The following is a 14,107-nucleotide window of genomic DNA, read 5'->3' as shown; positions in this document are numbered from 1 at the left end:
ACTTCAGGTGCAAACTTTGTTTGCCTACACTTGGGTAAAGGATTAAACTAAATTTATTATAGTCTAACCAAGTGGAAAATAAATTTCCAACATCTTTCTCTAAATCCAGAGTAAATTAATAATAAGGTGGTACACCTTTTGGCAACTCGTATAAGTAAATATGACCTCTCCATTGCTTCTGCCTTGGTATCACCACCTCTGGGTCTGCCTCCCACTGACGAGACCTCAATAAAGGTCGAAACTGGTCTGGGTAGTGGCCCTTCCCTTAATGCATAGCATTATACATGTCCGCAAGGAGATGTGCTTTGCATTATGGGAGATACTGAAACAAGGAGTGATGAGAGCTTGGTCCACCTTTGCTACGAGTTGCCTCAGTCCTGAACTATTTCAGGAGCAAACTTTGTTTGCCTACACTTGGGTAAAGGATTAAATTTATTATAGCCTAACCAAGTGGAAAATAAACTTCCTCCATCCCACAGCTAACAAAAGCAGACGTTTAAAATCACCTGCCTGGACATCTGTGCCATGATGTACAATACAATATAACAAAAATAAAAGCTTTTAAAACTACACAAAGAAGCAAAGGACCTTAAGCAAACACATATTTTCAAAAACAATTTATCTGTCATCTGTCAGCTCAAAAATCTGGGCTACCTTCTAACATCCTACTTATTTGACAAACCCTGTAAAGCACAAACATTCCAAGCTTCAATCTCATCTACAACCATTCTTCAAAAGCTAAGAATAACCTATTCACACCCGATGTTACCAAAATACAGTTCTCGTTTCTCATAAAACAAGGGTATCAATACATATTACCGGACACAATCACATCTTTAATTTTATTGGCATAAATGAGTCCAAAAACCAAGGCATTCTTTTTCATGCAAGATGCTATTTTCATCCATTCAGCTAATTCTATACAAATCCACCAATCATTGGAATACCATTTATATATATTGGGGTGATGGTGTACACAGTGTCATTCATAACAGAGCAATTTAACTTATAAATGATCCCTCTCTCATTGATCTCCATAAATTAAGGAACAAAGAAAAATCATGATAATTCAAAGCCTGTATGAGGAGTTTTTAAGCAGTTTGGTGAAAAACAGTATATAAGATATGAAAGAAACAACCACAAAAATTGGAAATAGTTTAATTGGATACATGAAGAAACTGGTCAAAATAAGATTGTCAGTGCCTCAAGTATGTGCTCACAGCAATACAGCACGCACATTTCTGTTTGTGATTGAGCTCAGGTGGTAATAATGATTGTTCCTACAAAACTGTTAGTCTAAAATTTTGGGTGGTGGTTGAGAGTACTCTAGACATGCTGAATAAGATTAAGGTCAGAAGACCTAGTTGGCCTGTCCCTATGTACTGTACTGTACAATAGTCTCTTCTTGAAGATGTTGGTTGATAAGCATTGTCTCACAGGATAAATGTCTCCTCTTGCATATGGATGTGAACATCTGGCACCTCTTCTCTATAAGTTACAGCATTCATGGTTCTGCTAGGAAGCATATACAGGTCTGCACATCCATCTAACAAGATGCCTTTCCAAGCCATCACACTACTTCCACCTTTAGTGTCTTTTTTGGACACTTATGGTAGAGGTTCATCTCTAATACCTGAAAGCAGATATTAGAAGTATAATAATATGTCCCTGATTCTCTCCAGATCAGAGTACACCTGGTGTCACTTTGTACTGCAAATCAAGACATCTGTAAACAATACCATCCCCATTGGCTGTGGATCTAGTTGACTTGGAGCTTGCCATTTCAAATATTGTCTTATGGTATGGGAATAGGGACATATAGACCATCTTTGTGAAGACTTCTGCACACTGGAAGTTGTTTTGGAAGCAGATAATCCCATATATCAGTTACTTACTGTGGTTGTGGCCTTCCTTCACTCTTTGGAATTGGCTACCTCTGCCTGATTCCAGTCTCTAGTCCCATGGCTCATCAACTGAATTCGTAAATGGCTTGTAGCCATACCAAAGAATTTTTGCTATCATAAAAAGTCTTGTTCTCATTCCAGACCCATGGCTTATTTGCAATGCTGCTGACAGTACTATGCATTTGTACGTATATGATTACCAGACTCACTTTTTACATGTAGCCGACTGCCATGTTTTTTTTTTGCCACAAGGCAACTATTGAGGGACTATATATAGGGACTGCTTCAGCTTTGTCTTTTCTGCCAATCTTACATGCACACTGCTCTGCTGAAATGGCATCCATGATTCCTCCACTTTCCACTGCATCTGTTAAAACATGCTAGCTAACATACCTTTACAGTCTAACTGCAAACATATTGAACTCACTGCTTCTTTTCTTTGTTTATTCAATTTCCCTGTTTTCTGGAATAGCTCCTCACAAAGTGTTCACCAGCAAATATACCTGCCAGCTTTTCCAAGACGGGTCAATGGGTTCCTACTTTTCAATCCTTGCCTTAACCCATACATACACTATGCTATAGATTTTCTCACTTCTTGCATTGGGTTGACAAAAACACTTAAAATTATGCAGTATAAAGGATGATATGAAATATAAGTAATTGCTGTTTGATTCCCCCCCCCCCCCCCCCATTCTGAATACATTTCAGTAAGTCATCTTTTGGTAAACAGAATGGTTTTATAACCATATTCTAACTAGAATCCAGATATGAAATAATTGCTGTTATACTTATCCAAAGGGAGAAAAAAATCATCCACCTTGCTAAATATATTCTAGTGAGATTTTGTTTCACAAGTTTGTGAGATTTTCACAAATTGGGAAGATAAGCCACTTTACCTTGAATTTCTTTTCATCTTCACTCATTCTGAAAGTGTTTTTGATAACTTTTAAGTAAATTTAAAATGTGGAATTTATGTGCATTAAGTAAAATGTCATGTAGCCTTAACAAAATAAAACCACACATCCTTGCACTTAAAGGGACATTTATTATATAAATTAATGTAAATGTTTAGCTATGATACAAGCAAGCAGCACAGATAAGTCCACTAGAAAGTCCTTTGTAGATAATTAAGTGGGTGCTGAATCACAAACCAGTTTATTCTTTCCCACTGCTGTATTTATATATATATTTATTTATGAACAATAACAATAACCTACATCTACTGAGAAGCCAGTGTACAGCACATTTCCAACCCAGCTATATCATGTCCAGTGCTGAAATGGAAGCCACTCACCTGAGAATTTGATACACCATTGCATCTGTGCCATAACCAATCACAGAAATAAAAATGGGGGAAAATCTGTCTCTAAATATTTTATATTACAATTTCACAAGAAATCTGTACATAACACACATACAAAAGAAAAAACTTACTCCCCCAGCTAAACATATATTTATAACTTCTTTCACTTTTGACATAATCCTATAAGTTAGTGGTACTTAAAATTATGTTTCAAAGTAAAATGTTTTAATTAGCAAATACTGACTCTGGCAAAATACAATGAGAATCTATACAAGAGTGAAAAACAGATAGAAAAATAATGAATTTTTAATAAAAAGTTCTTATTAATGTAATTCTAGATGGGTGACATAAGAAAATTTGAAAATCAAGACATATACCTTAATGTTCTATTAAACTGAAAATATTGCACATTTAACTGCTCACCACTACATTATTCTAGATGCAACTTAATTACAATGAGAGATCAACTGGATATATAGACTCCTGCAACAGACAATCACCTGAGAAATGTACAGTATAGGCAAATTTACTAATGTGCCTTATACTAAATGTCATTTGGTGCATCTAAACAAAGTACTAGAAGTAGGAAAATAAAGTTTATAGTGTAAAATATTTAGAGTCAGATAAAAGATTGTTTCTAGTAAAAACTTTACAACCCTCAATAGGGCTCTTAAATACAGTTTTTTTTTTTTATTTATTATTCCTTCCCTAGCATAGAGTTTTAATATATGTATTCACACTGTGAGAGTTGTTATACTCATCACATAACACTATTCACAACCATTATAGTTCACATGATACCCAGTAAGAATCTATAAGAATTGCATAAAACCATATTTACCTTTTGGTTAGGTTTGACTTGCCCTCAATTGAGGGAATTTAACAAATACTTATAACATAAGGAGGTTGCATATGCAATATCTTTTCAGAATTATGATTTTAGGTTCAGAATAATCCAAAATAATTCAGAGATAAGGATGGTATATCCTTAAGTGAAGCAAAACTATCCCCCCCCCCTCACAAATCAAATGTTTTCACTACACTATTTTGAGTCATTACAGAAATAATGAAATCCCGTATTTTCTGAAGGCTACACATGGACGATCACATACACACAAAGAGGAACATTTAGACAAAATGCTATGCTACTGAAAAGAGAAAATATCCAAAATTATGGTATAAAAAAAAATCAATTTCCAGAGATGGATCAAGTTGGTTTCAGTAATAAATACCACGAAATACATGACTTTACAATTAGTAATGGATACATTAGTAAATGTGATCACAGCATACATTTCACTCCACAGGGAGCAACTTTACAGAATGAGATTTGAATGAAACTGAAAGAGAATGTAAAGGAAAAATTAATTATAGCAAATATGATGGCATTAAAAAGTTATAAATTCAAGGAACATTAAATATTTCTTAGCCATGGCTCCTTTTCCTATAAAAATGTAACTATTGTCCTTTTGTGATCTTATGACCATGACAATGCAAAAGCTTAGAGAAAAGGTTGTTTTGAGGACTAGGACTTGCTGTTGTAACAAATTACTCTGAAGTCTTGAGTGAAGACCCCTTGTACTTTATAATGCTATTGTAAAGGAAATTTGCTACACTAAAGCAAACTACTCCTGTGGTCCCTATGGAGTTTGCTATAGTGAGTTGACTGTGTGAATGTATAGGAATGATAAATTTTATTGCAAGGGAACTTTTTTTTTATCATTAAAGAAATTGCAATTTGTAACTAACAGATGCAATTAACATTATTGGTAAACATTTTGTTTCAACATGGTACATTAAGACAAACTCAGCAAAATGTAAAAAAAAAACCACAGCCAGATTTCATTAGTTTTGTTTTAAATGTACTTATAAACATTTAACTCTCACTATAACAAAGGAATGGTTTGTCACAGTGAATTTCCTTTAGAACAGTAAAGGGTATTGGCTGTTTTTGCTCACTATTCAGTAATAGTGAGCAAATTCACTATTGTAAGCACTGATTGTATAACTAATGAGTTATGATAACCATTAATAACAAATAGGTTTAAATGGACCAAATAGGTAATTCTTAGAATACTACTAACAAAGGGTTATAAAAACTGCTAAAAATAAAAGCATTTTGCCATCATGGCTTATTAATCAGCAAAGAACGATGTCAGAACACCATTCTACCACATTATAGTTATAAGAAAAACAATTATGAAAGTGGAAAAGAAAATCATTAACAATAAAGGAATTATTTCAATCATCTACAACCTGTTACTTTGCAATCACCTTTCAAGAGCCTGCCTGTCTCACCTCACAATGGCATGGCATGTTGGGATTGTTAAATATAGTAAATAGGTAAAAGTTAATTATATAACTTAAAACTGGTATTTTTTTTTGAAAGACATCTGTCAATAATGATTTAATAAATTACAACTAAAGGTTTACAGTATAATTTCATTTTTAATGATACTACCATGCTACGTTAGGCCCCATTTCATTTATTTTTAAACGAAGGTTTGCAAACCTATATCACATTGGTACATTACATTGATATGCTATATTTTGCAACCTTTCATGGTCTGGTATTTAAATAAAAAAAAAAAAAAAAGAGTAGAGAAGGATTAGATAATCCAGAAACGTTAACAGTCAAACAGAACATTCTCATTTTACACTTCCATAGTGGTAGTCTCACACTGGATGATAATTCTTCTGTCACCTTCAACATTCACAAGCCTTCATATGTCCATAATGGAATTCAAACCCACAGCTTGCTGGTTGCAGAACAAACATGCCATCTACTCAGCCATGTCCAAATTAGTAAATTCTAGTACTGTTTTTTTTTTTTTTTTTTATTTATTTTTTTTTTAGCTAGTAATATGTGTCTGAATGGAACCTCCCAAATTGCAAATATATCATTGACAACACTATTAAGGAGATGTTCAAACTGTTGAATAATAATTTGCTAATGTGAGAGAAATAGACAATCCTATTATACTACTCATCTGTCAATACAACTTTCCACACCAAGAAAAGTAATCAATATTAGTAACAAATTCAGATTGTTATCACCTCTGAAAAATGTCATTCTTTCAAACATAGAATATATCTCTAATAAGGGGTTTTTATAAACAGAGATATTGAAGCTGACCATGAAATCAAAATTTATGTAATTGGAAACCAGTAAATTAAAGAAACCAAGTCTCTAATTCTAATTATCTACTTGGTAATTCTTAATATGCCACATAAAAAAGAGGAGAAAAATAAACTAATCTTTATTTTTATTTTATATAAAACTGAATTATACTGTTTAAAAATGTCATGTTATCTTTGAATGTACTTATTTTTTGAACGGGTTTCTTTTCACATTTGCTAATGGGTAATATACATTGCTGAAATATTGGAGATCTAATATATAATTGATTATGTTGATTATATTACAGAAAAAATAAAAATAGGAAATCTGAAGCAAGTTCTCTCTGAGAATATCTATTCATTGTGGATATATATTAACATGAAATAAAAATATTTAATGTTATTAATATTCCTTCAGTTTAATACATTCCATTCCCAAATCATATTAGTCAATAAATTATTTTTCTTGGCCATTTATTCATAATATCTGATTACCTATTCCTTAATCAAAAATAAATTAGCTAGACTAGTGTTGATTGGATAAATTTCTGCATAATGACTGCCAAAAAAACTGATTTGAAACTTCACCAAAACCACAGCTATTATAACAGTACTAAACAATTTTGTCTAGACTTAATATGTTCAGGCATAGGATACATTTCACTTATAGACTGATCATCTACAGTAGGTCCTATACAGGCTGGTATCAACCATAACTAGTGATTATAATTTTACAATTTACAAAATCATTATACTGAGAAGTAATTATTCTTCAAAGTAGCCTATTTGAAATTGAGATGTTTCCATTAAATGATATTTAATTTAACAGGGAACCAAAAATAAAATAAATTAAAAAAAAATTATAATGAAAAGTCAGCTGCCTTATCAACCACTTAAGGCAATATATGCCACCCTAGACTAAGTGGTTAGCTCATTAACTCTAATCAACAGGCTATGGGTTCGAATCTTTCTGTGAACACTTGTCTTTAGGGGAAAACTAATTTCATTGCCTTATTATTATGTGACACTGATGACTTATTAGAGGCCTAAAGTCACTTGAAAACATTCCATGTTTGGTCTCAATAGCAGGGCTTCTGGACTATGTCAAAAAAATATAAATATAAAATTAATTTAAAAAATCCTCAGCTAATAATTGTTAATAAGTAATTACAAATCCTTTGCTATGAACTTGAAATGAAAATAAGCCTCATAGGTAAACGAAAGAATTTTTTTTTTTTTTTTCAGTTATATATCTGTACTGATCTGAAATTATTTAAGATAATGATGTCAGTTTACAACAACGAGAAAATGGGGGGGGAAAATTATTTCACAATTCCGTTATATCTTATTTCTATATGGGCACAAACTTTGCGTTCATATCTATAAACATGTGTATTTATAAATTTTTAACCACATTTGTATCTAATTTCTGCTTCCAGAAAGGTTGGATATAAAAAATATTCATCAGAAAAATTATTTGTATAAAATAAGATTACCATTTATTGATAACATTTTACAGTATTCTAAGAGGTTAAAAAATAAATAAAGGAGGATATTAAACGATATTTTTTCTTGACCACAGAAGCTATGTAAATTGACTATTTGGGAAATGTTGATCAAGTATCTGAGAAAAAAGTATTTAATACCAACTTGTTTCACTAACTTGAGCTGTCAGCATCTTCAGGGTACAGGACTGATGATAGGAACTAAAGCGAACAAAACATGTTACAGTCTAGACATTAACAGAATTCTAATTTATAATTAGAACATTTATAATTAGAATTCTGTTAATGTGTAGTCTAACATGTTTTGTTCGCTTTAGTTCCTATCATCAGTCCTGTACCCTGAAGATGCCAACAGCTCAAGTTGGTATTAAATAGTTTTTTTCTCAGATATTTGATCAACATTTCCCAAATAGTCAATTTACATAATATAAAGGAGGATATTGAGAAATATCAGTAAATAAATTCATAATTTTCTGGTGTGTGTATATATATCCTCAAGGAGTGTACCAAATATTAAGACAGCAAGATTTCATGAATATTTCAAATAAATTTTCTTCCATATTGGTCTGTTTGTTACTTTGTGATTTGGTCAAATCTTACATTTTTATCTTCTCAAGCACTCTTGTATCAAGTAACCTATAACTTGGCAAGTATGGTTATGAAACCAAGAATGATTTAAAAACAAAAATTTTTAATTTGATACTGCTTAATTTTAATTTGAACATGGTATGTTCTACCCATAAGTATATGGGTAGAACATACCATGCTTCACATATTTGTTTAAAGTGAGAAAGTATCGTACTTTGAAAAAATGCTTCAGGAGGAGCAAATACTCTGTTTCTTGCTTTCCAGAAAGAATATTTCCTTTGTTTAGCTTATCATAAATCTTTCCAGTCAATTTGCCTAATTTCTAGGATGAAAACTTTCCTGCCTCCATATGAGGCTGGCAAACTCTCATTCTACCAGCCTGGTTGGCCAAGTAGTTAGTGTATCTGCTCTTCAATCAACAGTCTGTGGATTTAAATCTTTCTGTGGGCTAGGATATTTGCGATTGCCTTTAGGTGGGAGATGAATTTCATCACCTGATGTGCGACCACCACTCTGCTTATTAAAGACTGAAGTGGCTTGAAAAAGTTCCCTGCTTGATCTCTAGAGTAGAGTTTTCACTAGGTTAAAAATTAATGAAAAAAAAAAAAAAAATAGAAAAAATCTTAGTTTTACAGTCTTCCATGGGCAGAAGTCACAGAAACATTTGTTGCATCGTACATGTAACTGAAACCCAGGACTTTCCAACCAAATAATAAATGTTGCAATGTTCTCATAACTCTACTATGGAGACACTTTCCCAGTACAACATAACCTGTCAAAACTAGTTATATCCTTGAATTTAATAAGGATTTTCAGCAACATTGGAAGTGTAATGAAACTTCCTGTTGGATGAACCAGAAGATATGGCTAGAAAACTAGTTTAAATCATACCTTCAGTGAGCTTCTCTTATTTATTAATCATCTCTTATTTTTACTCATTTTCTTTTTTAGAGATAGACTGCATATATCAAGTTGCATGGTGAACAGTATTAATTCAGGTCCTCTGAAGTATAGTGCCCAAGACAAAGTAGTTTGAAGGTTTAGAACTGTTGAGCCATTTCATTTGATTGCAAAGAAATATTATGCAAATCTAATGAAATAATTTCATGTTTATAAATGTACTGCAACTGCCTGAAGGAAAGTGAAAAGCTTAGAAGTGTAATATAAACTGATGAAAGTCTCTTAAAAGCTTGCTTAATGCATTTCTTTAGTTTTTAGTGCTAATACTTTTATCCTAATGAATGTGCAGATATTTTACCAATAAGAAGTTAGATATTGTTAATAGAACTTTAGCCTTCATTAAAAAAAAAAAAAACTTGATTATATATCTAAAATCATGAAAAAACCATTTACATTGTTACTATTCATTTCCCACATTTAAAAAAAAAAAAAAAAACAATTAACTCTTACAGCTGATCTGAGAACTCCAGTATTCAGTGCAAAGGCCTTTCCATTCACCTATCTATTAAGGCCACACTTGGCACTAAACAATTTTTTTTTTTTTTTTTTGTACCAGACTGGGTCATGCAAAGGAGCACATTAGAATGTCAAGCACATGCAACTTCAGTTAAATACTCTTATTACTGGTGAAGTCAGAAATGTTTAAACAGTTCAATAAGCTCTACCCAATGGTCACTGTTTCATGAAGACTAACAAGTTATGAAGAAATAAACTATAACTATAGCTTAACTCTATCCACTGCCATCCAATAATGATCAGAAATCTTAAATTTTATTTGGTCAGAAACAAATTGTTGGAACTTCACTATTATATTACACTGAAATGTTCAGAGAGAGAATCGCACTGTGAACTTTATTATTAGACGATATATATAAAAAACATTTTTATTATTTAGAAATCAAACTTCTTTCAAAATACAATATTAGTATCCATTTTACTGATATACATATAAAAGAAGTATAACTATTCTGTTCAAGCAATGAATTATGCTCTAGTAAACTAGTAACTTTTAAGAGATGTGACTTCTTGGCTAGCTTTACCTACACTACAGAATGTATATTTTATTAGAAATGAGCCTGCATTGTATTTCAGTAGTTAGGAATATGAGTTTACCACATCACATGGAAAAGTTTTTGAGGTTTTTTGTTAGCTTAAAGATATTCTTCACTGTTTATTTTATATCAGTGAAAAGCTGGTGTAGCAAAGATCATTTCAAAAGAAATCACACAAAGTATAAGCACTTTAAATTCTCTTAACAATTATCTACAGTGGTAAGACTATTGTGGAATATAAATTGATTCAGCATATATAAAAACAAACTTTATTCCAACAAGGACAAAAGCTTCAATGCTGCAATAAATAGCATATCTATTCCAATTTTATAATCTTTATAAATACATGCAGCTTTTACTTTGAATGTAAAGCTCAAAACAAAATTGGATATTAACTCTGCTACCTTACAGTTATGCTCAAATGTAACACCAAACAGATGTTGCAAACAATAAGGTACCTTTTTATTATGTCGTTTCTAAGGCTCCACTACCAGAAATCTATCCCAGTCTATCTTCAGTGGTAGGCAGAAACCCGTGTTATTAGTGATGCAAATCTCAGGCTGTAAGGATGCATTAACAGAACAAAATGTAAGTGTTGTTTTGCTCAATGTGATGTATTCCTATTAAAGTAAAAACCATTGTGATGAAAAACAGCATAATATATATAACATAAGAACCTACAAGCCACTAATACCCAGTATGATAGAATTGAATTTGGCTATTTTGAATTACAGCAAAAGGCAACTATATTATGTCAGTTAATTATGTATGTTCTGAAGAGACATGATTTGCAAGATGAAAGGCCCAGAAAGAAAGCAAATAAGTCAGAATTAGTGCTGTATAGTAATGGAGCCTTAAAAATTAATCAATAAAAAAACAAATATGGTCACTTATGTTTTCTATTAATTAGTGTTATGATATGCAGCCTTAAGCATCTGTTATTCACAACAATTTTGCTTTCTGCTTTTGTTTAAAGTAAAAGGATAGCTATATTCAAAAAGCATTAAACAGTATAGAATGAAATATATCATGCTGTTTATTCTAGCATTACACTTCTGCTCTAATAATATATATTTTATTTAGTATTTTTTTTAATGCTGTGTTAATTGATAGATGCTTAGAGCCCATGACTTGAAAGTCACTAACATCAGGTTCCTGCTTACCACTGAAGACAACCAAGGAGTTTGTCAAGTGCTAACTGGTAATGGAGCCTTAAAATGAACTACTGAATGGGCAAGTACAGCAATCCTTGATTAATGTCTCCAATTAGTGCATCATTTTTTTTTTCTATACCCAAATACAATTAATGTGGCTCTAAAATTTGATTACTGCACCTATATACATCTTAACAATAAATGTTAAGATTTTAAAAATTTTCTATGGCTAACTATTTTAAAAAATCACCAAGATGAAATAATTTAGTTACCGATTTAAAACATTTTACAAAGTTATTTTTTAATGGCATACTACACTATGTTCCAAATTTACGTCGTCTGCTAATTACATAGCATTTTGCATAATCATATCTCGTGCCTCCTTTGCAGTTGTTTTCCTTTTTTATTTTAAAGTATTTTCCCAATCTTTAATCATGAGTAAATTAATTAGTGTGAAAAATATTCGAAAAGTAATCTTCGAAGAAAAACTTGAAATAATAAAGAAAAACGAACAAAGTGAGTCCAGGGAAAAGATAAAAAGACAAGAACACAAAATGGGTGAATTAACTATAAGAGCAATTTTAAACAAAGCTGCTGAATACAAAGAGAAAGGTAAGGCTGCTTCAAGTTCATCATGCAATGCAGACCACTAGAAATCAAAGTATTATAATGATTGAATTAGAGATACTTCTTTCTGCATGTATCGAAGATTGTAACCAAAAACAGATCCTGCTAAGCACTGACCTTATTAAATCAAAACCATTAAGTCTCTTTGCAACCTTGAAAGAAAGGGCTATTAATGATGGAAAAGAAGAATTCCATGGTAGTGCTGAGTGGTTTGTGTTTCAAAAAGAGAAATAGCATATATAATGTTCAAATCATAGGCAAAGCTACAAATGCAGATAAGGAGGTGGCTGTAAATTATCCAGAGATTTTGAAGAAAATTTGCGAAAGAAAGGAGATCTTGTGACCAATAAATATTTAATGTTGGCCTTTTTTGGAAGCGAATGCCTTCCATGACTTTTCTGGCCAAATCAGAGAAATCTCAGCGTAGTTATAAAGTTGCAAAGGATAGAATGACTCGTCTATTAGATGGCAATGCCACAGGTGATCTAAAGTTAAAACCCATGGCAGTTTATAGGGCACAAAATCCTAAGGCCCTCAAAGGCATTAATCAAGCTTTCTTCCCTGTTATTTCGAAGTCTAAGAAGAAAGCATGGATTACTAAAGCTTTAATCGAAAGATGGTTCACAAGTTACTTTCGTCCAACAGTTGAGAATTTTTGCAATCGAAATAATCTTGATTTTAAAGCTCTGCTTATTTTAGACAATGCACCTGGTTATCCTACTTTTCTTGATTGTGTGAGAACATTAAGATGATATTTTTACTGCCAAATTTAATGATGGAAAAGAAGAATTCCATGGTAGTGCTGAGTGGTTTGTGTTTCAAAAAGAGAAACAGCCTATATAATGTTCGAATCACAGGCAAAGCTGCAAGTGCAGATAAGGCTTCTCTCATACAATCTATGGAGCAGGAGATTATTACAACCTTTAAAGCATACTGCTGAGAAGAACATTTAAACAGCAATAGAAGCAAGTCTGAAGAGAATGCTATTGCATTAGTAGAATTCTGGAAGAAATTTAATGTTAAATCTGCTATTGAAAATATTCATCAGTCTTGGAATGAAATTACTGCTAGCAATATTATTATTATTCATGACACCTCCAAGGAGTCCGAAGACTCATCGTGGGAGGACACTTACAACTGCCTCAACCACTACACCGAACCTCTACTACGAATCATCTCCATCAACGCCACCCACCACCACCACTAGTATTTTTTTGTCTGTAAATTGCGTGTGTTCTGAAGGGTTTATCTGTATCGATTTTGTGATCAAATGATTGTAGAGGCTTTTCAAATGAAATGGGTAATGTTGTTGAGGAAATTGCCAACATCAGGTGTGAACTAGGTTTTGATGAGATTAACATTGATGAGGTCCAAGAGTTAATTAAATACCATTCTGCAGAATTAAGTGATTCTGAGCTGCTAAATTTAGACGCAGGGTTGATCCTGAAGAATATGAAGAAAATTTAACCACTGACAGCCAACCAAATGAGATTTCACAGAAACAATTTGAAAATATTTTTTGTGCAATTGAAGTTTTTAAGCAGCAATGATTAGATGCTGCCCCCTGATGAAGAGAGAAGCAGCAAAATTTGTATTAGAGGAAATAGGGCCATACCCTCAGTTTTATGAAAAAAGGAAACAGAATGCCTGCCAAACTACGTTAGCTCAATTCTTTGTTTAGAAGTAGAATAACAAATTTATATTCTGAATATGCTTTGTCTTTCAGCTTCATGGTTTTCATTTAACTAGGCCCTGAGAGATATACCCCAATTCTTTTATAAAAAATTTCAAGAACAAATTATACTTTTTCACATAGGTTATTATATTATATTTGATTAGTAAGTTTTCAATTAATCATCATCATGCATATCAAGGATTTAGGCCTAGTCATCAA

General features: G+C 32.2%; 1 protein-coding gene across 4 annotated transcripts in view; it reads left to right on the top strand.

Annotated features, from left to right (window-relative positions):
- LOC150099712 (uncharacterized) overlaps positions 1-14,107 on the top strand; it is a 140,510-nt gene that overhangs the window by 65,392 nt on the left and 61,011 nt on the right. For 2 of the 4 annotated variants that reach the window (XM_090403852.1, XM_090403851.1), the window contains exon 6: positions 10,914-11,020. The exons of the other annotated variants lie outside the window; for them this stretch is intronic. In XM_090403852.1, the coding sequence (XP_090259978.1) occupies positions 10,914-11,020 (107 nt within the window). The remainder of the gene's footprint in view (positions 1-10,913; positions 11,021-14,107) is intronic. 4 annotated transcript variants of the gene reach the window in all.

Source organism: Typopeltis vanoorti, chromosome 14 (genome assembly GCF_054136105.1).
Source record: "Typopeltis vanoorti isolate ZY-2024b chromosome 14, IOZ_Tvanoo_1.0, whole genome shotgun sequence".
NCBI lineage: Eukaryota > Metazoa > Arthropoda > Arachnida > Uropygi > Thelyphonidae > Typopeltis > Typopeltis vanoorti.
The sequence above is the reverse complement of the archived record's forward strand: the minus strand, read 5'-3'. Positions and strand labels throughout refer to the sequence as shown.